Source organism: Gopherus flavomarginatus, chromosome 1 (genome assembly GCF_025201925.1).
Source record: "Gopherus flavomarginatus isolate rGopFla2 chromosome 1, rGopFla2.mat.asm, whole genome shotgun sequence".
Lineage (NCBI taxonomy): Eukaryota > Metazoa > Chordata > Testudines > Testudinidae > Gopherus > Gopherus flavomarginatus.
The window spans coordinates 252,683,820-252,711,144 of record NC_066617.1 but is presented as its reverse complement, the minus strand read 5'-3'; the positions used below and the strand labels follow the sequence as shown (position 1 = coordinate 252,711,144).

The 27,325-nt window shown below is 41.1% G+C and overlaps 1 protein-coding gene across 2 annotated transcripts in view; it reads right to left on the bottom strand.

Moving 5' to 3' along the window:
• Window positions 1-26,830, bottom strand: part of LOC127033830 (interleukin-18 receptor 1-like) — a 39,565-nt gene extending 12,735 nt beyond the window's left edge. For both annotated transcript variants that reach the window (XM_050922079.1, XM_050922089.1), the window contains exons 1-8: window positions 26,728-26,830; window positions 20,503-20,587; window positions 18,648-18,888; window positions 14,425-14,599; window positions 12,303-12,456; window positions 11,310-11,375; window positions 7,880-8,030; window positions 536-672 (exon numbers count right to left, since the gene is read on the bottom strand). In XM_050922079.1, the coding sequence (XP_050778036.1) occupies window positions 536-672; window positions 7,880-8,030; window positions 11,310-11,375; window positions 12,303-12,456; window positions 14,425-14,599; window positions 18,648-18,888; window positions 20,503-20,560 (982 nt within the window). In that variant the 5' untranslated portion in view covers window positions 20,561-20,587; window positions 26,728-26,830. The remainder of the gene's footprint in view (window positions 1-535; window positions 673-7,879; window positions 8,031-11,309; window positions 11,376-12,302; window positions 12,457-14,424; window positions 14,600-18,647; window positions 18,889-20,502; window positions 20,588-26,727) is intronic.
• Window positions 26,831-27,325: the final 495 nt, after the last annotated feature.

Below are 27,325 nucleotides of genomic sequence, written 5' to 3'. Positions count from 1 at the left end.
TTAGGGGTACTAATAGGAATGCAGAGAAATATCCCTCTCCCAGGCTTTAACTTAAAAAGTGCTGATTCTTAAAGGATATAAGTAGGCTTGGCATAATTTTTTTTTTTGGGGGGGGGGGGAAATAATTTCAATGGATGATATCAATGGCTATTTTTAAGCATTTTTTTTATTTTTATGGATTTAAATTTTCACAATTGTGGGAAATTATTGGAAGGGGTTCAGACAAATTTTAACAACAGTAGACAGATTCAAAAAGGCAAAGGTTTATAACCATTAAAATACAAATTTTCAACATCACATGTCAATATATACATAGTACATATCCTTAAATCAAACTCTAATAAGTTCTCAAGCAGCATTTTTCTGACTTTGCCTATCCATACATTTTGATTATCATCGATGGAAATATATTTTCATCAATTTGTGTGTACAGTGAAATTGACATTTACCAATAAAAATCAAATCCTTCCAAGCCTACATATAGTATTTGTAAGTCATTAAATAGAAGAAGTAAGAGTATTTTATCATACTGTACCTTTCTTCAGTTTAAATACTTTTAATTGCGGCTTATGTGTAGTTTGCAAGAAGCAGGTATAATTACAATTCAGGTCCTCCTCTTTAACTGTTTTAATCCACAATAGTTTTGAGGTATACTTCTTGTTTCCTGAATCACTACAACAGAGGTGCGGAGTTAATGAACAGTCTTTCCTCATTACTATATCCGAAGGATTCATTTCAATAAAGACATTTAAAGGCACAAATATATGTAATGTGGTCTTAAAGGGATGGCTGTTTCCAATAGCCTACTTAGTATTCACACCCAGTATGGATTTTATAAGTCTAAAAATAGACTAACAAAGCTTTCAAATAACCCTTTCAAGATAGTCTTCTTCACCCTCCCAGTTAAGATATAAGACCTGATGTTTAACAGATCATTACAATAAGAAACTAAGTTTTTATGATTCTTTATGACTGCAGATCAAAATAAACTAGCTGTTCTGTACTTAAAAAAAATGGTTAATGAATAAGCCAACTCACACATTAGACATATATAACTACATTGCTTCCCTTTTCCTTCTCATTGTCAAACTTAAATTAATCTTTTCAGTGAGGACAATATACTCTATCAGTAAGATGTGGAGGAGAGTCAGCATGGTCGTGTTCTCCATAGGCCCCTATGCCTGAGAAAATCCAATATTTATTAGAAATTAAAACCTATAGTAGTTTATTAATAGCACCTTGGCCTTAGGCCAACGCAGAAAAAAAAAGTAGTACAACAAAACTTAAAACTAAATCCAAAATTATAATATATTACAATATTCATAAATGCAGATTTAAAAAGGACATACATCATTAGTGAGTATATGATCACCATGCCACTTGCTTTTGTTTTATTTTAGTGGCTGACCATGCAAATAGGCTGACCACTTGAATCACAGGCACACCATCAGTTCCTAACAAATATTCTATTTTTTGAGAGGTCATAGAACAAGGCATCCAGGACAAAAATACAGAAATCTTTTTGATCTCAAGTAGCAATTCAAATTACAGTGTAATAAAACGATGGGCTAGATCTTCCACCTGCCCTAAACTGCATAGACAAAGATGGTTACACTTCTCAATGCCAGCATATCAGTCTTCTAAATAAGCTGTCTGCATGAACAGGTAATGGAGAGCTGTGAAGGCAGTGTGTTATTACACAGACTGTCTAAATATCTGGCATACCCATAAGTCTTTTTTTAGCAAGGGGAAACCACGTGACATCTGAAATAGAGAATTGCCATATCCAATTGCTTATTAATATCCTCTATTTTTGATTTGATCAGGGATTTCACCTTTTTAAACTTAAATCTAATCATTTCCATTCTGTGAAACCTAGAGAATGCAAAGAATTTTGAAAATGCTCTAACCAAGGAAATTTAAGTGAGAGAGTCCTGATGAGCTGTTCCTCTGAGCATAACCTTGGCAAATGCTGTGGGTGCATCCTGTTCAAATCCAAAAATTAATACTACAATTTAGGACTTTGGACAGCACAGAGTTCATATTTGTCTCAGCTTTAAGGAGGATGATTGCAGCATTATTTGGCAGACCAAAAATCTTCCTAAGAAATGTGTATGGAATCACTTCCAGTCCCAGGGCTCATTCTGCTCCCACATTTCTGTGCCATAGAAAATTTGAGCTCATACTTTAGCCTCAAACACTTTAAGGACTAGTGCACTTAAATGGACCCCAGGAGTCTGGATAAAACATTAACACTGAATCTGAGACCTTCTCTTTAGTTACCTGAATATGCTTATCCCACAAGCCATTTTGTGAGAACCAGACACCCAGATAGCCAAAAGAGTTAACTTGTTCAATATAATGCCATCAAACTTCCATTTATGCAACCTCCGTCTCTGACTAAAGACAATTACTTTAGCATAATTTATCAAGAGACTTTCCCATTGCAAGTATAACCCAAACATTTAAAAAACATTTCAGTCACAAAGGTGTCTGTGACAGTAAAACCATATTTGCATATAAAAAGATAGTTACAGTGTGATTTATGATTTTATGGGGGAAAATACTGAGCCCCTTTTAATGCTAGAACAAAATCATCAATATAAAAATTACAAAGAAAAGGGGCTAAAAGACAGCTCTGTTGAACCCCCTTCATAACTGGATTCTTCAATTAATTATCCACAGGCCTATGCCAATCTTGGTCACTGTGTCTGCGAAGAGCTCTTAAAAGAAAAAAGTAACCAGGGTTTATTCCAGTAATCTCCAGTTTGCCATAAAGACAATCCCCATCAATACAATCAAAGGTCAATTATAGACCAACAAAGCTGCATACAATTTCCTCTCCTGAAGGAGGCACATATTTGTGAATCAAATAAGAAAAAACAATTATCTGTAGTGGAGCGGCCCTTTTGGAAACCAGCTTTTTCCTCAGCAAATTAATTACTTTTTCCTGCCCAGTTCTCTAGGCTCATTAAAGGACACCTAGTGTAAGTCCAATAAATTAACTAGGTGGCAATTCCCAGAATCTTTTCTATCCTCCTCTTTTATAAAGTGGAATAATAATGTTGATAGCCCAACCTTAGGAGAACATCCTTGTATTGTTTATATTAGAGGAAAAGTTTAGCCAAAACAGGTGCCCACTAGTCAATGTTTTCCTTAAATACTTCTACAGGGATAAAATCCTCCCCTCGTACTTTATTACAGCATTATTGATCAATTAAAAGGTCAACTTCCTCACTGGATCCTGCCGACCAATCTGGAAGGGAACAGGGAATGGAGGCTACCAGAGCTGATTGTGCCAAAAAGTTATTAGATGTTCTGATGCTGCCAGGCTAAGTGCCAGCTCTTGCCAAGGTAGCTGGCATTAGCTAAGAGCTGACAAACTCATAGCTGGAGACCAGACCAGTTCACTTATGTATTAGTGTTGCTCAAAATAGGTATTAGTCTTATAAGAATGCATTTAGTGTTTAGAGTCTATCGACTGTTTTTAAGTTGCTGTGTGTATTAATGTAATGTCTGTATTCCATGCTATAAGAAAATATGTACGTTTTGCTGTATCACTTGGAAAATGTTTGCTCTAAACTTGTTAACTCAGATGGGAAGGAGTGTTTCTTCCTGTCCATCCAGGACTATTAAAATCAGATAAGTCATCAAGGAACGACACAATATTAAAGATTGGTTAATGGCCCGATGGCACCTTGGAAATGCTATGTGCAAGAAAACTCATCCTATGGACTAGGAGGCTGAATGAAGGAAATAAAACAAAGACATAGGAAAATATTTTATCTCTTCGCTGTTTGAACTCTCATGGAGCTAGAGACACTAAACTGAAGCCAGAGATCCCCAGAGGTTACCCCTAGGTCTGCCTGGAAGGCATTTTGAATGCACAGATCTCTAGAACTCTACCACTTTTAGAATTTAAATTGCAACTCATTTGTGTGTATATGTTGGCTTGCTTTAACTTGTAAATAACTATTTTTTTTCCTAGTTAATAAACTTTTAGTTAGTTTATTACAGAAGTGGCTACAGGCGTCGTCTTTGTGTAAGATCTAGGGTACCAACTGATCTGGGGTAAGTGACTGGTCTCTTGAGATTGGAAGCAACCTGAATATTTTGTGATCTTTGGTGTAAGTGACCATTGATCACTAAGTCTAGTTTGCCTGGATGACAAGCTAGACTGCAGAGTCTAAGGCCGGGCTGGGTAAACTTTTTGGCCCGAGGGCCACACTGGGGTTACAAAACTGTATGGAGGGCTGGGTAGAGAAGGCTGTGCCTCCCCAAACAGCCTGGCCCCAACCCCCTATCTGCCCCCTCCCACTTTCCACTCCCTGACTGCCCCCCTTAGAACCCCTGACCCATCAACATGCACACGCCTGCTCCTTATCCCCTAGCACCCCCTCCCAGGACCCCCCGCTCCTAACCACCCCCCCCAGGGACCCTACCCCATCCAACCCCCCTGCTCCCTGTCCCCTGACTACCCCCCCAAGAGTCTCCACCCCATCCAACTGCCCTCTGCTCCCTGTCTCCTGACTGTCCCCTGAGATTCCCCGCCCCATATCCAACCCTCTGGTCACAGCCCAGGCCTATTTACCATGCCGCTCAGAGCAGCATGTCTGGCTGCCACGCCACCCAGTCGGAGCTAGCCTCCCCAGCTGGGACCTCAGGGGCCGGGCAGGACGGTCCTGCAGGCCGGATGTTGCCTGTGGGCCATAATTTGCCCATCTCTGGTCTAAGGGCTGTGCCTCCATGGTAAGTCTGTTATAGTGTTCCAGTGTTACCGTGATTTTTTTTTTTTGCGTCTTTCAGGCTTCTGTGAGCAGTAAATAAAATATCTAAAGGGGCTCTTGGAAAGAAGACAATATGCATAGTGAGTGATCAGTCATTGTGACCTGCACAGGATGTGCCATGTTTCTCTTTCTCCCAGAGGATAGAAGTGACTTTGTGTATACGAAGTGCAAGCTTGTCTCCATACTGGAAGAGAAGTTTAAAGGACTAGAGACCCAAGTATCAACGCAGTGTTGCATCAGAGAAAATGAAAACTTTCTGGATAGAAGTCAGCGTTTGATACTGCAGGCACAGCATGCTGAAGAATCAGAGAGGGCAGTGCAGAATGGGGAAGAAAACTGGTAGCATGTGAAGAAGAAAGAGGAGAACGCATGTACACCCAGTGCAGATAGAGGTAAGAAACCATTTTAAAGCTCTCTGAATAGGTGCTATGGTGGAGAATGGTTTGGAAGAGTCATCTGAGGGGAAGAATCAGAAAGAGACCCCACTGGCCAGAAGGCATGGGATGCATTGTCCTGGGGGATGGAGGTTCCAAGACCACCACTATGAAGAGGAAGTGATGGGTGGTGGTGGTCAGGGACTCCCTCCTAAAGGGGACAGAGTCATCCATCTGCCGTTCAAACTGGGAAACTTGAGAAGTGTGCTACCTGCCTGGAGCTAGAATTCAGGATGTGAAAGAGCGTCTGTGGAGACTGATCAAGCCCTTGGCCCACTACCCCTTTCTACTTCTCCATGTGGGCACCAATGATATTGCCAAGAATGACCTTGAGCTGGTCACTGCAGACTACGTGGCTCTGGGAAGAAGGATAAAGGAGTTTGAGGTGCAAGTTGTGTTCTCGCCCATCCTTCCTGTTGAAGGAAAAGGTCCAAATAGGGACCATCAAATTGTGGAGGTAAATGCATGTTTGTGTAGGTGGTGTCACAGAGAGAGCTTTAGATTCTTCTAACATGGGATGTTGTTCCAGGAAAAGGATTGCTAGGAAGAGATGGGATCCATCTAACGAGGAGAGGGAAGAGCATCTTCACAGGCAAGCTTGCTAACCTAATGAGGAGGGCTTTAAACTAGGTTCACCGGGGAATGGAGACCTAAGCCCTGAAGTAAGTGGGATACTAGGAGGAAACACAAGGAGGAGGGTGCAAGAGGGGAGGCCTCCTGATTCACATTGAGAAAGTAGGGCAATCAGCTAGTTACCTTAGGTGCCTGTACACGAATGCAAGCAGCCTTGGAAACAAGCAGGAAGAATTGGAAGTCCTGGCACAGTCTAGCAACTATGATGTGATTGGAATAACAGAGACATGGTGGGGTAACTCACATGACTGGAGCACAGTCATGGATGGGTATAAACTGTTCAGGAAGAACAAGTGGGGGAGAAAAAGTGGAGGAGTTGCACTGTATGTAAGAGAGTAGTATGATTGCTCAGAACTCCAGTATGAAACAGAAGAAAAGCCTGTTGAGAGTCTTTGGATTAATTTTAGAGGAGAGAGCAACAAGAATGATGTCATAATGAGCATCTGCTATAAACCACCAGACCAAGAGGATGAGGCTTTCTTCGGACAACCAGATCACAGGCCCTGGTTCTCATGGGGAACTTCAATCACCCTGACATCTGCTAGGAGAGCAACACAGCAGTGCACAGACAATCCAGAAAGTTTTTGGAGGGTGTTAGGGACAACTTCCTCGGGCAAGTGCTGGAGGAACCGACTTGAGATCGTGCTCCGCTTGACCTGCTGCTCACAAACAGGGAAGAATTGGTATGGGAAGTAGAAGTGTGTAGCAACTTGGGTAGCAGTGACCATGAGATGGTTGAGTTCAGGATCCTGACAAAAGGAAGAAAGGAGAGCAGCAGAACACAGACCCTGGGCTTCAGAAAAGCACACTTTGACTCCCTGAGGGAACTGATGGGAGAAATCCCCTGGAAGGCTAATATGAGGAGGAAAGTTGTCCAGGAGAGCAGGCTGTATTTTAAAAAAGCCTTACTGAGGGCACAGGAACAAACCATCCCAATGTGCAAAAAGAATAGCAAATATGGCAGAAGACCAGCTTGGCTTAACAGAGAAATCTTTGGTGAGCTTAAACACAAAAAGGAAGCTTACAAGAAATGGAAACTTGGACAGATGACTAGGGAGGAGTATAAAAATATTGCTTGAGTGTGCAGAGGTGTAATCAGGAAGGCCAAAGCACAATTGGCTGATGTTATCACAGAGCCATTGGCCACTATCTTTGAAAACTCATGGTGATCGGGGAGGTCCTGGCCAATTGGAAAAAGGCAAATATAGTGCCCATCCTTAAAAAAGGGAAGAAGGAGAATCTGGGGAACTACAGCCTCAACTCAGTCCCCGGAAAAATCATGGCGTAGGCCCTCAAGGAATCCATTTTGAAGCACTTGGAGGAGAGGAAGGTGATCAGGAACAGTCAACATGGATTCACCAAGGGCAAGTCATGTCTGACCAATCTGACTGCCTTCTATGATGAGATAACTGGTTCTGTGGATATGGGGAAAGCGGTGGACGTGATATATCTTGACTTTAGCAAAGGTTTTGATACGGTCCCCACAGTAGTCTTGCCAGCAGGTTTAAAAAGTATGGATTGGATGAATGGACTATAAGGTGGAAAGCTGGCTAGATCATTGGGCTCAGCGGGTAGTGATCCATGGCTCGATGTCTAACTGGCAACTGGTATCAAGTGCAGTGCACTAGGGATCAGCCCTGGGACCTGTTTTGTTCAACATCTTCATTGATTGCACTCTCAGCAAGTTCATGGGTGACACTAAGCTTGGGGCAGAGGTAGATATGCTGGAGGGTAGGGACAGAGTCCAGAGTGACCTAGACAAAGTGGAGGATTGGATTATGCCTAGGGCATTGCACATGTAAATACAGTGAAAACATGGTAGACATTCTTAAAAAAATGTTAAGCTACATTAAAAGTCATGATCACAGACATCCTTCTTGGAAACCTATGGCCAGCTGATAGGTAGATTGTAAGAGACAGGACTGAAGGAAACTCAGATGTTATACTTAACTAGCAGTCCACAAAATGCAGTATGTTATATTGCACAAACACTGAAGAAAAATATTATGCAGTAAACATACTTACAAATTATATTCCTTTTCACATATTGATTGTTCCTCCTTAGTGTTCTCTGAACATGAATTTAAACTTTTGTCTATCCAGTGCAGGAGGTATACTGGCTTGGCAGCATTCGAGTAACCCAAGAAAACTGTGCAGTTGAGTATCACCTCTTTACCTAGGCAAAACAATATAAAAATTAACATCCACTCATATGACTAGCGTATACCTTCACAAGGCAATGGAGCGTCTGATTGCCAGAGATGCAATCTGGATGTCATAGGACAACCTTCAGTGTGGCTCTCAGCATATCGAGAAATACAGCCAACCTTTCTGGGTATTACAGTATCCATGCAAGTGCACTGCAAATTGACTGAACTGTCCTCTTTAAAACATTTTGAGCCCTTAACAGCTGAGATACTAGCAATGAATTTGGATGGCTGCAATTGATGCTAATTTTCAACTGATAGACATTCAGATGTCTTATAGTTGAGGGGTGATGAGCCATTTCCTTCTTAACACCTTCTATGCCCCTCTTCTGTAACTAACAATATATATTCAAGCCAGGTGTGTGATGAGTAGGTGGCCCACCAGATTACAAAAGTCTTCTCTCACATCTCCACACAATTCTTCCATACTAGAAGAAATACTCCCCCATTTTTATATCCCTACATCACAAGCTATTTTCTGTGCAATGATGAAGCGTTGTAGCTGTGTCAGCTCCAGGTGCTGACATTTTGCAACTACATTTGCCAATGTGTTGTGAAAGCAATCCGCTTAGAGACTCTCAAATACTGTAAGGTTAATTTAATAGCACAGGCGTTTCATTTTCAGAGAAACATTCTTGGTTTTGCTATTGTTATGCACTGTATGCAACGTAAACTTAGAGGTCAAGTAGCTGCCTGATTTTAGAACTCCGAGGGCATTGTTTGGTGGCTTAGGCCCAGATCCACACAGGCTTGGGGTTTAGGTGCCTAAGTTCCACTTTGGGCAACAGTGTGAACCTCAAAACTCCTGCCGAACCTGATAGGTGCCTAAACTCACTTGGCGCCTATGTCAGAGTAAAAGTTCCCATGGTGCCTAAGTTTCTGCCTTTGAGCATACTGCATCTCTCTAGGCACCTGGACACCTATCTCCCACTTAAGCCACAGAGCGATTCACAAACTTGAGAAAGACAGACATTCATCCACCCAAGTCGTGTGTGGGGCCGAACCCAGTAGGCTTGCCTAGTGGCCATCTACGAAACTGGGCCCCATTCAAAATCTGAACAGAGGTGGCTGTGGTTCTTGTAACTTTTAGCCCAGTGATTAGCGCACTCATCTAGGACATGGGAGACCAGAATTCAATTCCCCCTTCTGCCAGAAGGGGGGAATAGATTTGAAAACAGGTCTCCCATCACATAGAAGTGTGCTCTAACCACCAAGCTATGAGACAGGCTGATGTGGGGTTCTCTCAGTCTCTCCTGTTGTACTATGGATAAATAATGAAGGAACAACTGGAGCAGGGGACCGGAACCTGGGTCTCCCACGTGGGTGCCTTAACCACCAAACTACAGAGTTCTGCTCACTTTCTCGCTCGCTCTCGCCCAGTGGCAGTTCCATTGTGGGTAAATACTTAAATAGTCATTGGGCGAGAGAGAAAGAGATCATCATTTAAACACAGTGGAAGAGCTTCAATAGGAGAGACAGAGAAGCCAGACAAGAATATTCCAATGGTTAGAGCACTTGCCTGAGAGGTGGGAGACCCCCTGTTAAAATCTTTTCTTCCCTTCTGGCAGAGATGGGGGTATTTGAACCTTTGACTCCCACATCCCAGGCAAGTGTTCTAACCATTGGGACAAATGGTATAAAGTGGGCACCACCACTCCTTCAGCCATCTGGTGTGAAGGCAGGTACCTACCTCAATAAATGCCTTAGGTACCTAAGCTGTCTGACTCCAAGTGGTGAGTTCCCATTCATGGATCATTAAGCAGAGACTGGTGCCTCCCTGTCCTAGAACACATCCTCTCATCAGCATCTCCTATTGGATAGTTTAGGTAGTACCCACCTAGTGTGCTGGCTTTTGTGGCTCACATTGTAAGCTGCCTATATCTCCCCATTCATTGCACAGGGAGCCTAGGAACCTAACTCAGGCTTTGTGGATTGCAGTGGTGTTCCTGCAATTTTCTAGGCACTGAAAAGTTAGGCATCGTGATGCTCAGTGTTGCACACTTAAGTCCTTTTCTGGATCCAGGCCTCAGACTCCAGGATCAGGAAGTATGTGTTGCTGACCTCCTCCAAGCTTCGCAGCCAATAAGAATGAACCAAGTTCTGCATCAATGTACATGAGGCTAAACTGAGTCCGGACTAAACTGCAATCAAAGGACCAGTTGTGCTAAAAGTTAATTGTGTCCCTGAGCCAGTTCTTGTACCAAGACAACTCAGTATTTCCCCCACCCCCCATCTGTAGAGGATCAAGGACACCATATAGAACAGGACAGCGTATGCTGTTCTCAAAGAATTCAGGGAGATCATTTTCTAACCCACTGAGATTCAGGTATTACTAGAAACCCAGTTTTCTAAGGAATTTGTCACATGAAGCCTGATCTGCAGCTATTTTTTAACTTAAATCATCATTCCAAGAATGCAATAGTGTCAGTATTCATCCACACTTCCGAGGTACTGTGTCCTCATAAGCCACAAAGTAGCTTCATTTAAAATATCTCTGCACATTTTATAAGGTAGTCTGTAAGATTTGTGCAGCACATTTTAAATAAATGGCTATAGGAAGTTGACCTAGATTGAGAACCATTGTCACAGCACACGGTTCAAATGGAATTTTTCTTAGAATTCTCATTATAGGATCTATATTAAAATCTGTTTACTCAGCTACACACATTAAATACTGAATCACAGTTTGCTGGGACTGAAAAGTATATCCATTGCTCACCTACAGTGTAGCTCTAACATGTTTTTAAATAAGCTAACTCGGTGTACTACGGTAGTTCTTGTGCAGTTCAGACAGATCTGCCTGTCTGTGTTGACAGGTTTGCCAACCTTCTTACTTCCCATGTCTTTGTACAGAAAAATACCCTAAAACACACTGAACCACGTTAAAGGGATTGCTCTGTCTTACTATCCACTTGACAACCTATTCCTCTTGTGTCAGCCATCCCATGGAGCTTTGAGATCTACAGAACCAGGAAACACAACTAGAACTTCCTTTTGCTGGCCATAGTGAGCATCTCTTGAACAGGGTGGCTGAACTCAGTGACTGTTTATGCCCGTTACTATCAATGATGGCTCATCTGAAATAGGGAAGCCACATATCAACACTTGGCCCAGTAGGGAGCTATGGATCTGAGCAACGAAAACTTGCAGACAGTTCTGAGTTTCACTAAACTCAACCAGAACATACACCATAGAGAGATCAGAAAAAACAATATACATTCACAAAGATTACTCATATAATTAGATACCTATTTGTGTTTCAACATAAATTTCTCCAGGTTCAATTATCTCCAGTTTAACAACTTCAGCTGCACCTAAAGAAAAAAAAAAAGCAATACTTTAAAATACTATTTTTTTAACATCTCACTTCTGTAAAATGATACATTGGCTCTATTTCAAAAACTCATGCTTAAGCATTTCATATAGATTTCAGTCTATTACTAATATATTTATGAACACTGATGAATCAGCAGTATAATTTCATCCAAGTAACAACAGCATGACAATAACAGTAGGCTGATGCTCTGGCATTACCAAGTAGTTTAAAGCAGCAAAATGGTATGTCCTGTTGAATTTTTTTCATGAACTGAAAGTGTTCAGTTTACAAGGTCTTCAAAGATTCACCTCCAAGTCCGCTTCTGAAATTGTTGCATTAATTACTGTGGCTAAATTTAATAGAACTGAAGAGGTGGAAGTGGGAGAAGAAATCAGAACATTCATATAAGACTAAATAAAATCAGATTTTTTTTTTGCTTGTCTCTTTTTGCTTTTTAAATTAAGAAGCTTACTTATAAAATAAGTCAAAGTGCAAAGTCGAAGAGTTTTGCATTCCATGGGGGAGGAGAGGTATAGTGTACAGTACATAACAAGAACTACAATAGATTGGAACATTTTTCAAGTTCACTCTTTTCTGAAATGATGCATATTTCAGAGGATTTTACTTCTTTTCGAAGAGCTTCTCTCTATTCCACAGCCCATCTTCATTTTTTTTTTCTGTTGAATTCTAAAATATTCAGCATGCCTATACTGGTAAACGGTGCCTGTTCAACAATTAGGCTGAACAACATTGTCCAATTTTAACTGATCACAATATGCAATTAACTACATGACCTAATGATATCTACAGTTAGAGATCTACATCCTTTCTTCTTCACAAAGTCTGAGAAAATGAACTTTGCATAGGAAGTCTCCATTAAACATGTAATGATATGGTCTTCAGACTCCTAAGAAAACAATCTTACCTTCTTTCACCATCAGCTCTATTGCACTTGTGGTGTTGAATGCCTTTCCAGCATGACTAATTGAAACAACACATGTGTAATTCCCAGAGTCTTCAATTGTTAAACTAGGAAAATGCAGTTCCTCCTCATTTGCAGAGTTACGGATGTTACAGTTCTGTTTCAATGAAGAAAAATTAAATGATTTTCATGCTATGGATACATTCTGAAACTTCAGATGAGAAATTAAATATTTTAAAATGAAACCTTTGGGGAGAAAATGCTAAGAGAGGCTGAGGTCCAATTTTCAAACATGGGCACCCAAATACAGCATTGGGACATCCAAATGACAATATAGCACACAACATAAGAAATCAGAGTAATCTAAAATATTCATGGAGATTAAGTACCCAACTGAGTACTCAATCACATGATTTGGGCACCAGACAGAGTCCCATGTTGAAAACTGGAGAGAAGATTTTAAAAAATTATCATCTCATTTTCAAATCCCCCTTCTCTCCTTCCCCCCATGGTTGCTCAGTACTTCTGAAATCAGGCCATTTACTCAAGGGGTCTAAAAATAGATTTAGGAATGGAATTTTAAATATTCATTTTTCAAAAATTTGGCTAGGCTCTGCAAGCTTAGCCAATGCATTATTCAAAGAAGTTGTTCACTAGTGTGCCATGTGTGTATCTGAGCCTTGCCTCAGTTGGAATTTGTTAAAAGATTAATGATTTACGTACACATGGAAATAGAACTTGTCAAAAAAATGAGGGGGAAGGTGAGGGGAATCAACATTTCAAAACTGTTTCTAGGATTTAAAACAACCCTTTTGTTATTTTTTTCAAAAGTTTTAACCATTTCAATAATGATTTTGATAAAAAAAGATTTAAATTGTTGTGAAGAATTTCACAAAAAATTCTGTTTGGTAGAACACTATTCCCAAATTAGACCAGTGCTTTATAAATGAATGGTACAAAGCAGGTAGATAAGGCACTGCTATTCACCCTTTCTCATTATACAAGAAGGGACATTCAATGAATGCTGAAGGCAGCATATATAAAGCAGATAAAAGAAAATACTTTTTCACACAATGCACACTCAGCCCATTGGACTCATTGTCAAGAGTTACCACTGAGGTCAAGAACTTAGTTGGGTTCAAAGGAGGATGGGACATATATATGGGTAATAAATATTTCCAGAGTTATAAAATAAAAATTAAGAAGTAAATAAGAGTTTGGAAAGAGATATAAACCCTCATGTTTCAGGGCACACACCAACTCTAACCAGTGTGGGATAGGAGGAAACTTTTCCTAGAGCAGGTTAATTAATAACTGACTACTTCAGGATTTCTTGCACTTTCCTCTGAAACAAATGATAATTTACCACTGTCAAGAGACAGGACAGACAGAGCACTGATCTGATCTAGTATGACAAAATGAGCATGAGCATGAGACATCTCTAATCCCAACTGTTGGGAGCTGACAAATATCATCCATCTAAATCCATGGAGGAATGGAGAGGGCTACCCAACATGGTGAAGAGATAGGAAAACTAAAGGAATGTGTCCAAGGCTTTAGCCCAGTTACGGAACACAGTTCACTACAACTGCAACTGTGTTGTAACCAGGTCCCCTGATCTGGTGTATTTGAAGTACAGAAGAGATTTATGGTTCACTTTAAACAATGGAATTTATTTTACATCACTTAATGCTATAAATAATCTGAAACACCAAAACTTCCAAGCTGCGAACTACTGTATAAGCAAATCCCAACACTCAGTAAGTCCCTTCGCACGCCTTTTAATGTCAGGATCCCATAAAGAGAGTTGAGGCTGGGCAATTTATCAGGTAGGTTCAAGCACCAACTCTTTTACCATTCCCAAACCCTGAGATCACGGGCAATTCCTGATTGCTAGTATACTTTATATTGCAAATCTGTGCAAGTAGACAAATTGGTTTTCTTTTGTGTGCCTGTATTAAGAACTGTGTCACTTACCAGAATTACTAAAGATTTTTACATGACTGTAGAGATATTTTTAGATGTCTGTAAGTTTGTAATCTACCTTTCCTAAGGTCTAACATTTCTTTTTCTTTTTCTTTTTTTTTTAACTTCTAATTTGGGTGGTGATGTTTTTGGTACTTACCTTGTACCACATTATGGTGATATTTTTATTGTGGGGCACAGCATTGCATTTCAATGTATGAGCTCTTCCAGCCTCTTTAACTTGCCTGGATAAATGATTTGTGTTAAAACAAGTGTCTTTACTTCTTTTGAGTACATTGAGGAACCACTTTTGTGATGTGACGTATGTTCCATTGCTATGAAATAAAACAAAGAGTTTTGGGTGTTCTTTAAAGTCACCCAATTTTACAACAAAATAAAAAATATATACCTAAAATACAATCATTAGAAGAAAAAAAAAGCATACCTATAATATTACCCCGTTTTCTTTTACTTCCTTTTCTTTACTTCCCCACATAAACTAGATGTTATTTTCAGTAACGCCCCAGCTCAAGTAACAGATAAGCATATCAAAACAGAGTCATGAAACCATTCAGTTTCATATTTATAATAATATAACAATATATGGTAGCAAGTATACATACAAATTAGCATAATGAGCTGAAGTAGTTTAAAATGATCAGTTAGGCGGTTTAGAGATATATTCATCTAATTCATTAAGGTTTGATGTAGAGATAATAATTTAAAAAGTGATTTGTGAATATTTATGAACAAATAAACTTGGCAGGCTCACTCTCTTGTTGTTCATGCAGTCACATTATTCATTGTTTGTTGCCATACAGACAGCCACCAAAGTATTTGTGAAAATGTTCACAAATCCTGAGGGTTTCATGCAGAAGCACAAATTACTACTGAGCAAAGGCACTTTGTTTCATAGTTACATATTACCCAAAAGGCAGAGTTAATTACTTTGATAAAATATTTAAACACTTTCATTGTTGAATATTCCCACGTACATAAGTGTGGGCCAAAGGGAGCTGGAGGAGTTTTAGGGTAATTACATTATTGGAGAAAGATGAATGTTACTGAAAGGCAATGATCAACATTTCAAAAAAAAGTGCCTAAAGTGAAGCTCTCAATTACACATTAAGGCATCTAAACAAGTAGTTTGATTTGCAAGAGTACTCACAAGCTTTTGTTTTATGTTAACATACTTGATAACAAAAAACAATTACAAATAAAAATATTTGCAATAAAAAAGAGTCATGAAAACCATCAAAGCGAATTCAGTTTTTACTCAATTAAATGTTCCCAAATATTTTAACGTTTTCCCAATTCTAGTGTGCCAAATATGTTTTGTAGTTTTATCAGCCTTCTATATGACCCTCAACAACACTGTTAATGTTAAACTTCCTTTATTTTATATATAATTTCTCTGTTGAATCCTAAAACAAATAATATGCTACTTTTGTTTTATCTAGTCTGAACTGAGTTGGAGATAGTTCTGTTAAAGGAAATACTCATTGATACTGTTTTCAAATATGTGATATATATCATAACAATCATTTCAGAAGAAGGTAGTGGATTAAACATTGACCTCATGTTCTGATTAATAAATGTATGTGGGGTCAGAGTAAACCAATCCAAAAAAACTCGCTTGGCACAGTCTAAATATTACTAGTGTATCACAAAGGGAAAACTAAGAAAGCAAGAACACTTAACCTATATATTTATATGCTCAAAATGACCTTTGTCTGAGCAACAGCTGAGAATTAATAATAGATTTATCCTTACAACAATCCTGTGAGGTAGGCAAGTATTATCATCTAGAATTTGCAGATGGGGGATAGAGATGGACAAACTAACTGACTTGCCCAAAATCACATGGGAAGCCTATGGTAGAATGAGGAACTGAACCCACTTTTTTTTTTTTAATCCTAGCACAGCTCTCAACCGCAAGGCCGTACTTCCTCCAGTTAGACAGTCCCTCAGCATAATGAGAGGCCTCTGTGGTAACACATTCTGTGAAATGACTTCATAGTTAGTTGTACAACACACTGAAGATGTTGAGCCAAATTCAGACCTGGTATAAACAGGTGTAATTCTACAGAAGATGAGCCTTACACGAGTTATGAATTTGGCTTGGAGCATCTCCAATCCAGCCTACCTCATAAGATTTTAGTCAACATGCATTAAGAGACATCCTGGTCTCTTACACTCTTTTATCTTTCTGTCTTGGCTTTCATTTTAGTTCTTTGGTTGTACTTTGAGGGGAATATGGTATTACAAAAATCACTACTTGGCTAAAACTCAAAACATATAGTCTGGCTCAGCAAAGCACATTGGCGAGTGAAAATTCATAAAGTAGCAATTAAGATTTTACCTAAAAAAATCCACTGAATACTAGAATACACTGAATATTAGATTACAAATCACCCCTCAGCCTTTTCACTATCAAGGTCAGATTTTGATGTAGTATTACCACTTTACAGTTGAGTGCTGAGTGTTCTGTTCCCAAAGCATGTAAGCATGGGTTCAGCTTCAAGCATGGGTATAGTCCCATTGACTTCAACAGGGCCATACATGCATAAAGCTAAATACAGGCATATGTGTTTGCAGGATCAGAGCCTTGAAGTGTGTCATTTGCTTGTCACTGACTTCTACCTCTAATTTTTATTTTTTTTTTTTTTAGGTATTTACAATTTACCTAGTTACAAGGTCACTACTGTGGAAGAGCTTATTTGACCTGATTTCCAATAATTACAGGAATTTAAGATATGTGCTGCACAAAACCATACAAACAACAACACAGATGTGTGGCAAAGATTGTCAGTCAACTCCACATGTCAAATGTAGCAGGAACCTTCATGACAAGAAATAGGGCTAACTGTGGTCAACTGTGCTAAACTGTTAAACTGACTCAATAAACAAATCTTCACTCATTTCATTTATTTATTTAATGAGGGAGGGGGCTTGGCTTGTTTGATTTTGTTTTTATTGTTTGTTTGTTTTTCCCATCAGAACACTGTGATTTGTTGTGAAAATGTTTCACTGGTGCATTTCTGCTTTATCTAAGGAACTTTTATTTTTCTTTCAGGTCAAAAGAGCTGAGTAAAGAATATAACATGAACAAATACTTCAATCAATTTCACCTATTTCTTTTAGTACATTGTCCATTAGAGCCAGTTGCAAATTTTTAACCAAAAATGACTTTTTTCTATAATGAACTTTTCATGAAAAATGTCAATACTTTTAATCAACATTTTAATTGATAACCATTTTGATATCAAAAAAAAATTTCCAAAAATTATTCCTATAATTTTTAAGTTCATATTTAAATAAATTTAATTTGAAAATCAAATAAAATCATATTCTAAACTAATTACAATTCTTGGGCATTTCAAAAAATAATGGAGGCTGTTGATAAATTAAGTCTAATATAAAGTTGTAGTCCATGAAATTCTAACCCTTTTTATTACTGGAGAACTGAGTTTTGTATTTTTCAGTGCTATATATCTGCAGTCACACATCTACCCTGTATTTTATAAACAGGAAAGGACCTTTAAAATTTTCCGGTAATATAAGCACAAACCATTTCTTACATAATACAGTATGAGAAAGGAATTTTTCTTTTAGCCTTTGTCTTGAAATGTACTGCAGTTTCAGTATAAGTCAGTTATAATAGAAACATCTTCACCTTTTCAAAACTTGCTTTAGCCATTCTTAAACCACACTTTCTTCCTGCCCTACTGAACAATACAACAACTCAGAGTGCACTAGTCTTACAGCTCCCTTTGAGTCACTGCTTTGTAAAAACTATTCTGAGGTGAAAGACATACTCAGCTAGAAATCGAATATAATCATTCCATTTGTGCTTTTAATACTTCCAATGATGTAAAGTTCTGTATAAAAGCCAGAGCCTAATTATGCCATTCTTACTCATTTTGTGTATTACTTTAACATACAATTAGTCCCATTGATTTCAATGGGAACACTCACACACACTCAGTTACTTACTCAACACAAGTAAGCCTCTCCATATCAGTTGAAAGAAGTATGCTATTAATCAGTTTCTAAGCATAGACAATGTGTTGTGTCCAGGAGGAACAAAAACAACCACCAGTCTTCTTTAACAAAAGGTTTGCTTAAATGTTTAGATTAGGTTCTGTCTACCTGCAATTAATTGTAAATTTTATGAGCTCAATTCTCCACTGCCTTGCATTCTGTGTAGTTATTTAGAGTTGTGCACATGAATGTAACATGATACTACTTGGGTAAATGTAGCTTTCTGTGCCTCTTTGCATAAGTGCTAATAACTACACAAGGTTCTGGTAATAGAGGATCAGGTCCTATTTTCATACAGTTGCAAAGACTCTACATTATCCACTTGGCACGTGTACCCACCTGAATGTGTATGTGTAATTCCCCACATCACTGAGTTCAGCTGGCCAAAATTCCAGAAATCTCCCATTTAAAACAAGTCTGTGTGTTTTTTGGATCAAATTCACCTTTCCTTCGCTTTCTTTCAACCAGGTCACTTTGTATGTTTTACTGCGAAGATGATCTCTTATTGATCCAGGGAAGCAAAGGGAAAAATATTCCCCTTCGAGGACATCAATGGAGCGACGCAAGGGGCACAGCTCTTCTTCGCAGAAAAAAGAATGGTTAGGAAGCAAAACACTGTTTTCAGATAATGAGACTGGACTGATTCTAATGACACTTGCTGTCTAGCTGGTTTCTTTCTAAACAGATTTTCTTTCAGCAGACCTAATAACTGCTGAAGAGTGTGGCCATAATCAGGGAATCAATATTTATCCCAACCTGAGGACCCAGTTTTCAAGTCTTTATTCTGCCCTTACTCAGGCAAAACTTTTCATGCCTAGAGGAAGGTGGGAAATGGGAGTTTTTTCCCCATGGACTTCAGGAAACTTCTGTAAGGGCCTGTGAGATAGGAGCAGGACCATGCTCTGTCTTCTACTCTTTCTACATAGATCAGTCAGAGACTTTCTACTGTTAAACGCCACCCTATAATTTTTTACATTGCTCTCCCCCCCACACTCTTTTACTGACCACATCATTTACAGCATCAATTTCTCCTCTGCCAAGTACAGGGGAGAAATCTCTCCATCCACAGACCCTGTTTTGTTTCTGGTTCCACTCATTTGCCACATCACAGCATTTTCCTTCTTCTACCCTCTGTGTTAATGGGTTAATTACCTTCTTAGTCCAGCCCATTCTAATCCACTAATTAGGTATACTCAGGTCCAGCCTGGTGGTGATGGATTTAATTGGTGTTCAAGTGATCAGAGTGCTGGCTCAGCTGTTGGTTCCCAGTTTTCTGTCACAGCCCAATTCTGCAATCCTTATTCAGCTGGGATAGTACCTTCCTTACTTGATTTCAGTGGGCCTGGAAACCCAATAGATACTTGATTTCAGTGGGGCTACTTGCAGAGTAAGGCCCTGATCCAAATCCCATTTAGTCAATTGGAATTGTTCTGCTGACTGTAATTACTCTGGATCAGGACTTAAGGTACTACTTTTAGTGAGGAAAGGTAGCAGAATATTTTTCCTCTCCTTTCACAATTTTGCTATTTAAAGATGGGTCCATCTAAACTGCAAAGTCTGGAACTGAATCTGAACTTTACCAAATGTTGGAAGTGTTTGGGTCAGACCCATTACTAACTTAATTAGAATAACTATCCACTGTTCTACTTAATTCCTGATATGTACTGTAAATTCCAGTATCGCAACGGAGAGAAGGAGCAAAATATCATTGCATCACTAGAACTGAGCAAATAACTGATTTTTCAGTTCAGTGGCCAAATGAATCAACCCAAAATGAAAAATTCTTCAGTTTTTCTTGCTGACATGAAAATCCAACAAAATTTCACTTTGGGTTGAACAAAATGTTTTCTTTGACTGAAACAAACAACTTTTTTTTTTCATTTTGTTTTCAAGTATTTGTTACCCTTTGTTTCTTTAACTAAATTTCTAAATAAAATGTCTTTTAAACAAAAAGTTGAGATGTTTCATTTTGACATTTTTGAAATGAAACATTTAGACATTTTCAATTAAAAAAAATTGTTTTGGCCCAAACTATCTGCCAAATTTGACCCAAATTCACAAATAGTATCAGTCAACCCAAAAGTGCATTTTTCAACAAATAAACTATTCATTCAAAAAAAATTCACCCAGCTAGAGTATACCAAATATTCACCAAATTATTCCATGTCTTACTGTCAAAGTGATTTATGCTTACCAGTTGTAGCTTTGCTGAGGAACATTAAAAATGGAATAATCAGACTTTCAAAAGCCATTTTCTTGACTTACTTGTAGCTTCTTCTCTGGAAAAAAGGGAAGTGTTCTTCGTTTAACTGACAGAGTTTTGGAAGAAAAACAAATATATGTGATCCATCACATATATAACAAATTTGTCTAAAACTAAGTTCATGAGTAATATAACAAATGTGTAGTGAAGATGGGATTTCCACCAGAATTTTTTTTTATCATCAAAGCGTATTTACATGTAAAAGGTTATAATCCAGGAGTTTTACTGGCAAGGTTCATATCAGTTGGAAAGAACGGTTGTTTTTCCTTCCACTATTTATATTTCATGTTAGATGTTCTATATCATTTCTTTTTGACTCATATCTGATTAAGTACTGTACATTATAAAATGCTGCTCATTCTAGCTAGATATGCATCCAAACTAAAGACCTGATATTGCAAACCTTAATTACTGTGTGCTAGGGCTTTCCATCATGACTATGGTGTTTGCAGGATTGGACCATTAAAGTCAATGGAAATTTTGTGAATGACTTCAATGAACATAAGATCAAGCCCATAGTTTGGACACATCTGTAGTTATAGCTAAAAATACAAAAATCTGTTGGCAAACCAGGAAGCATGCCAGCTGTCTTCAGTTTTCTTCATATTAGATTTTATTTTAACATGCCACTTAGACAGAGGTACCATATTATTTTAACTGCCTTATTCACTACTTGAGAGCAGAGGAGGCATGAGTTCAATGCTTTTCATCATGTATTGACATTTCCACCAGTAAAAGCAAGCGTAAAACATTAGTAAATAAGACTGGAGTGGAGACTGTTCAGTGGGACAGCACACGGTAGTCAGCACAGCACCTAATAATAGGATCAGTTCTAATATTGTACTGTTGTGCTTTACTAATGTAAACAGTATGTGCACTCAGAATAATAAACTAAGACCAACTCTAATATATACCTCTACAGCCAGGTGAAGCAACTTTACCCAGTCCCTCTCCCTAACCCACATGTACAGACATGCCTGAATTTGTGACCTATGGGCCACATGTCCAATGAACATGGTATAATTTAGGACTCTGTGGACAGCTCTGACAGAAGCAGATTTCAGATTTCTGATTTCAGGTTTGTTTGGGGGTATTTTAACTAAACCTTTTGCAATTTTAGCATAAGCATGTTGTAAAGCTTGCCACTGAGATTTACAGCTATACACAATTTTGAATTAAAACTGCAAGCTCTTGTATCATTAAAATAGCACTTCTTAAAAATAAAATAATAATACAAATAGATGTAATTGTTCTCCCCCTCTTTCACTTGCTCTCTCTGATCCATTATGAAGATTCACTGTCTCCTCCCTGTCCCTTCCCCCCCTCCACCACCTGCCTCAGACACATACCTACAAAGAAGAAGAAATAAGTTTATTTTCCAATCTTTGAGAGCCAGTATTACCTACTGCTTAGACTGGATTCTTCTTCAGGAGGACAGCATGAGCTTATTGTCTTTTAAAATATTCCAGTAATAATGAAATACTGAATTGGTAAGAAGACAAAACCTATTTCCATAGGACAATACCTAGCCCAAATTCATCTCCACAGCAGCTGGGCTATTGTGACTTCTTCAGCTCCTGAGCTACTAGTCATGGACAGCTTGATCCCACCCATTGAAAGTCAATGGAAAACTTCTATTACATTCATCAGGAGCAGGCCCAAAGTCTGCTACCTATTCCCAGGCAGAACCTCCACTTTGTAGCCTTACATAAATGTCCTATTCCCATGAGCGAAATCACAGTGTTTGCATTGAAGCAGCTAATTTCCTGAAGTGCTGGGAGCACTTGCTCTTTCTTGTTTGATTCATGTCTAGTTAGCTAGGGAAGAAATTTGACAGTTGCCTACACTCAAACCAGTAATTAGCTAAAAAAGTGGCTCTCACCTTTCCAGACTACTGTACCCCTTTCAAGAGTCTGATTTGTCTCGTGTACCCCAAGCTTCAGCTCACTTAAAAACTACTTGCCTACAAAATCAGACATAAAAATACAGAAGTGTCACAGCACACTATTATTGAAAATGTGTTTATTTTCCTTTTTATTAGATAATTATAAAATAAAACAATTGGAATATAAATATTGCTCTTACATTTCAGTGAATAGTATATAGCAGTGGTTCTCAAAGCCAGTCTGCCAACTGTTCAGGGAAAGCCTCTGGCAGGCCGGGCTGGTTTGTTTGCCTGCTGCGTCCGCAGGTTCAGCCAATCGCGGCTCCTATTGGCCACGGTTCACCATTCCAGGCCAATGGGGCTGCAGGAAGTGGCACAGGCCAAGGGATGTGCAGGCCACTCTTCCTGCAGCCCCTATGGGCCTGGAGTGGCAAACCGCGGGCAGTGGGAGCCACGATTGGCCGAACCTGCGGACGCAGCAGGCAAACAAACCAGCCCGGCCCGCCAGAGGCTTTCCCTGAACAAGCGGCGGACTGGCTTTGAGAACCACTGGTATATAGAACAAGTCATTGTCTGTATGAACTTTAAGTTTGTACTGACTTTGCTAGTGCTTTTTATGTAGCCTGTTGTAAAAGTAGGTAAATATCTAGATGAGTTGAGGTACCCTCTGGAAGACCTCCGCATACCGCCAGGGGTATGCATACACCTGGTTGAGAACCACTGAGCTAAAAAACAAAAGTTACATGAATAATAAAAAATCTATCCTGAATAGAATATAAAGACTCAGGGATTATGCATAAAAACTAATGCAAGGTTGGTTTGTTGTTTAATTCTTTGAGTTTATATTGGGTTTCATATCTTCTAGCTGAACTTCTTTTTTCTAGAGGCAGGCAACCTGACCAGGTGAGATACAAAAATCATAGACAGCCTTTGAAAAATGAAATGAAAATGTGGACAGCTACCTAAGGTTTGAAATTGAAATCTGACAATTTATGGTTCTTAAATACTATTCTTTTTTGGCAGATCACACCAGTATGATGAGTCTAACTTCTGGTATAGACTCAGGAGCACCATTTAATTTCTACTCTATTTAAACCTCACTTTCTCATCCATTCCTTTAGTAGCACAGTTTTGTTGCTGCTGTTGTTGTTTTTTCCTTCTTAGCAGCATATTTTAAGAGGTTAAGGTACAGAGTGGTATGCAAAATACTTCATCATATCTGGATTTGTGACTAGTAATTGCTACTCATAGGCAAGACACACACTCTTAATCTCAGCTTGCTAGATCTAAATGCTTCTCTTGGGTTTCTCCCACTCATGCTAGCAAACTGTAGCACCTGAGCCACATTATCTGCAACCATCTTCGTGTCATGATCAGGAAAAATGTGGGAGGGAATTGTTTCCACTGAAATTTATCTTATAAAAAGAGATTCTTTCAAAAAAGAGAAAGAAGTTGTGATGTTCAGAAAGGAATGAAAAACTATTTTTAAAAATAGTACTAGAACAAACCAAGGGAACTATTCCTATCAATAAAACATCAGGTCCGATATCTGAAGAATACAGGAAAACTCACCAGGCTAAGTGACATGTTAATAATAGGGAATGACAGGTTTCCAGATGAAACTAGGAAAAAACAATTCTCATTACTTTATATCAGGCCTCAATCCAGCAAAGCATTTAGACATATGCTTAAAATTACGCATATTCATGAGCATTTTGCTGAATTGAGACTTTAAAGACTGAAGAGGGAAGAATGCTCAGCGGTTCTGTGTGAACTGCTGACTTGCAGGGAACACTAGAAGAGGCAAGGGAGTTTAAATCTCTTTATCAACACCAATTCACTGCCCAATGGATGATATGCAGTCAAGAATGTTAGCATTTCTGAATTGGTGAATAAGGGACCTGCAATCCAAATTTCTTAGTAAGCAACCATTCTTGCTGCCGTTACAATGCTTTTAAGGAGAATATAACATACCGGAGTCCTGGGATATGTTATATTCCTTGTTGCATGGTATTAGCTGGCCTGATTAAACTAGCTCAGGAGTGGGCAAAGTACAGGTCCAGTGTCGCATCCGGCCCTCCAGATATTTTAATCCGGTCCTCAAGATCCTGCTCGGGAGTGGGGTCCAGGACTTGCCTCACTCCGCGTGGCTTCCAGAAGCAACAGCATGTCCTGTGTGTAGGGGCAGCCAAGGGGCTTCACACACTGCCCCCGACCCAAGCTCCTGTGGACGGGGCAGTGCACAGAGCGGTCTGGCTGTACCTCTGTAGGAGCTGGAAGGGGGACATGCTGCTGCTTCTGGGAGCTGCTTGAGGTAAGCGCTGCTCAGAGCCTGCACTCCTGACCCCGTCCAATGCCCCAACTCCTTGCCCCAGCCCTGATGCCCCTCCCACCCTCTGAACCCCTCGGTCCCAGCCCAGAGCACCCTCCTGCACGCCCAACCCCTCATTCCCAGCCCCAGCTCAGAGCCCGCACCACCACCCCCGTACCCCAACCTCCTGCCCCAGCCCAGAGCCCCCTCCCACACCCTGAACTCCTCATTTCTGGCCCCACCCCAAAGCCCACACCCCCAGCCGCAACCCACACCACAACCCCCAATTTCATGAGTATTCATGGTCCACCATAGACTTCCGTACCCAGATGTTGCCCTCAGGCCAAAAAGTTTGCCCACCCCTGAACTAGCCCTTCTGTAAGCCAGTTTGATTCTGTGACATTTCTTTGGTGCCAAGGATCAGCAAAGACAGTCACAATGAGGTCTCAGAGCTATCCGCTGCTCAGTAGTGTATCATGTAGGCAAACGATCACTTAAGTGGCAGACACATATTTAAAAGGAGAAAAAAATGAATAATCTGCGCCTGCTAAATTGCTGAATGAGCAGTCAGGAAACTGACAGTGAGATGGGGGGAGGGGATTCCCCAGGCTCACCTACAGCGAAAGCCTTGCTCACCCTAAGTAACATATTGTCTCAAATCAGTGAGGAGGCCCCCACATAGCTGATTTTACTAGCGAATACGTCTCCGCGTGTCTTCGCTTGGCGGGGCCCGGCAGGGTTCCCCCTTCCTGGCGGGGCGGGGGGCTGGAGGACGGGCTAGCTCTGGCAACCGCCTCGCTGGAGGGGTTGGGGTGCTTTGGGCCCGCCCGGCCTGGGAACTGCCGGGGGGGATTCCCTAGCGACAGAGCCTCCTCTGGCTACATTTGGAATTTCAAAGCGCTGCCGGGTGAGTGTAGTCAGAGCGGCAAGCGCTGCATGTAAACCACATCCCTTACGGGTGTAGCGTGCAGTGCTGGGAGTCGCGCTTCCAGCACTGCTGCCCTGATTGCTCTGACGCTTTACAGCGCTGTATCTTGCAGCGCTCAGGGGGGTGTTTTTTCACACCCCAGTTGCAGCGCTGTAAAGTGTGAGTGTCATTGTAGGTTCAGAGGAGCCCAGTCAGCACCAAAGTGCTTCACCCAGCCCAGGGCCCAGCTCTCTTCGGCTCCTGGGGCGGCAGCGCCTCGGAGCGGAGGAGAAACCCGGCCTGCCGGGGAGACGCGCTGCACTCGGGGCCTGGGGCGCGGCGGGCGAGAGAAGAAGCGCCCCGGGCAGGGAGGGGAAGCGCCCCGGGAACCGCAGAGGCGCCCGGGCAGGGAGCGCGCCCCGGGGCCGGGCAGCAGATGCCGGCAGAGGAGCAGCCTCCCTTCGGGGCTGCAAGCCAGGAAGCAGCCGCCCGCCAAGCTCCGCCGTCTCGCTCCCGGCGTTACCGGGCAGGGTCCCCGCCAGAGCGCTGCTGCCGGCCCAGGGCATTGCGGCCGCGCCGCGCCGGGTTGCTGCTAACCCGGGAACTGCCATCCGCGGGCAGCCGGGACCAGCCGCGCTCTGCTGCGCGGAGCCCTGGCCCCTGCGGCTGCTCTCAGTAGACAGGGGCCCGGCCCCACTTGCTTTACAGACACTCCCCGAGTAACATGACGGGCTGCGCGGGGGAGTGCTGTCACTGCCCCACGTCCAGCTGGGGAAACTGAGGCACGGACTCCACTCCGAGTACAGGCCAGTCAGGCGCCCCCTGGCAAGCTGGCTGCCCCCTGACTTGACTGGCCGTGGCAGTGCAGGCTTAGGTATCAGCCCCAGCAGCTATTCTAACCGAGACCAGGGGCAGGGCCACCGACCTGCCTCCCTGACCTCAGACTCCTGGAGCTGGAGGGCTGGAAGCGACGTTGAGGGCTCATCCAGGCCTCTGGCTGCCAACTTTCCAAGGTCTCAGAGCCACGCACCCCGACTCAAAGGCTCAACTCACCCTAAAGAGAAGAGGGAGGCTGAAGAGAGACCATGGCTCTCCTGCTCCTGCCAGCAGCAGCTCAAGGCAAAGAGTTCTCAGGGAGCTTCCTGCAGCTGTGGGAGGTTCCTGTCTGACCAGGCCCAGGGGAGCAGCCTGTGTAGAAGTGTCCTCCCCAGCCCCTCTGGGAGGGGACTAGTGGCTCAGGTGTCTCCATCTCTGCCCCTCCCTGGTCTTGGGGCCAGTGCTTGGGGGCTAAAGGGGTCTTGGGCTTGTGGGAGCAGGGGCACGACAGATATGCAGTAACTGGACTTTTGGTGTCCAGTCAATACTTCTGACCCCGTAAAACCGGACTTACCTGTCAAAAACTGGACACCGGGCAACCCTCTCAAGGCCCGACCCCAGTGCAGAGGCAGGACCAAGTAAATTCACACCATCCCTGATATGTGTTTTGCTAACATTCTTAAAACCCTCCATGGACAGGTTTCACAACCTCCCATTGAAGCCTATTCCAATGCTTAACTATCCTTAGTGTTTTAGAAAGTTTTTCCTAAACGCTTGCTGCAAATTAATCCCATTACTTCAGTGGACATGGAGAACTATTGATCATCATCCTCTT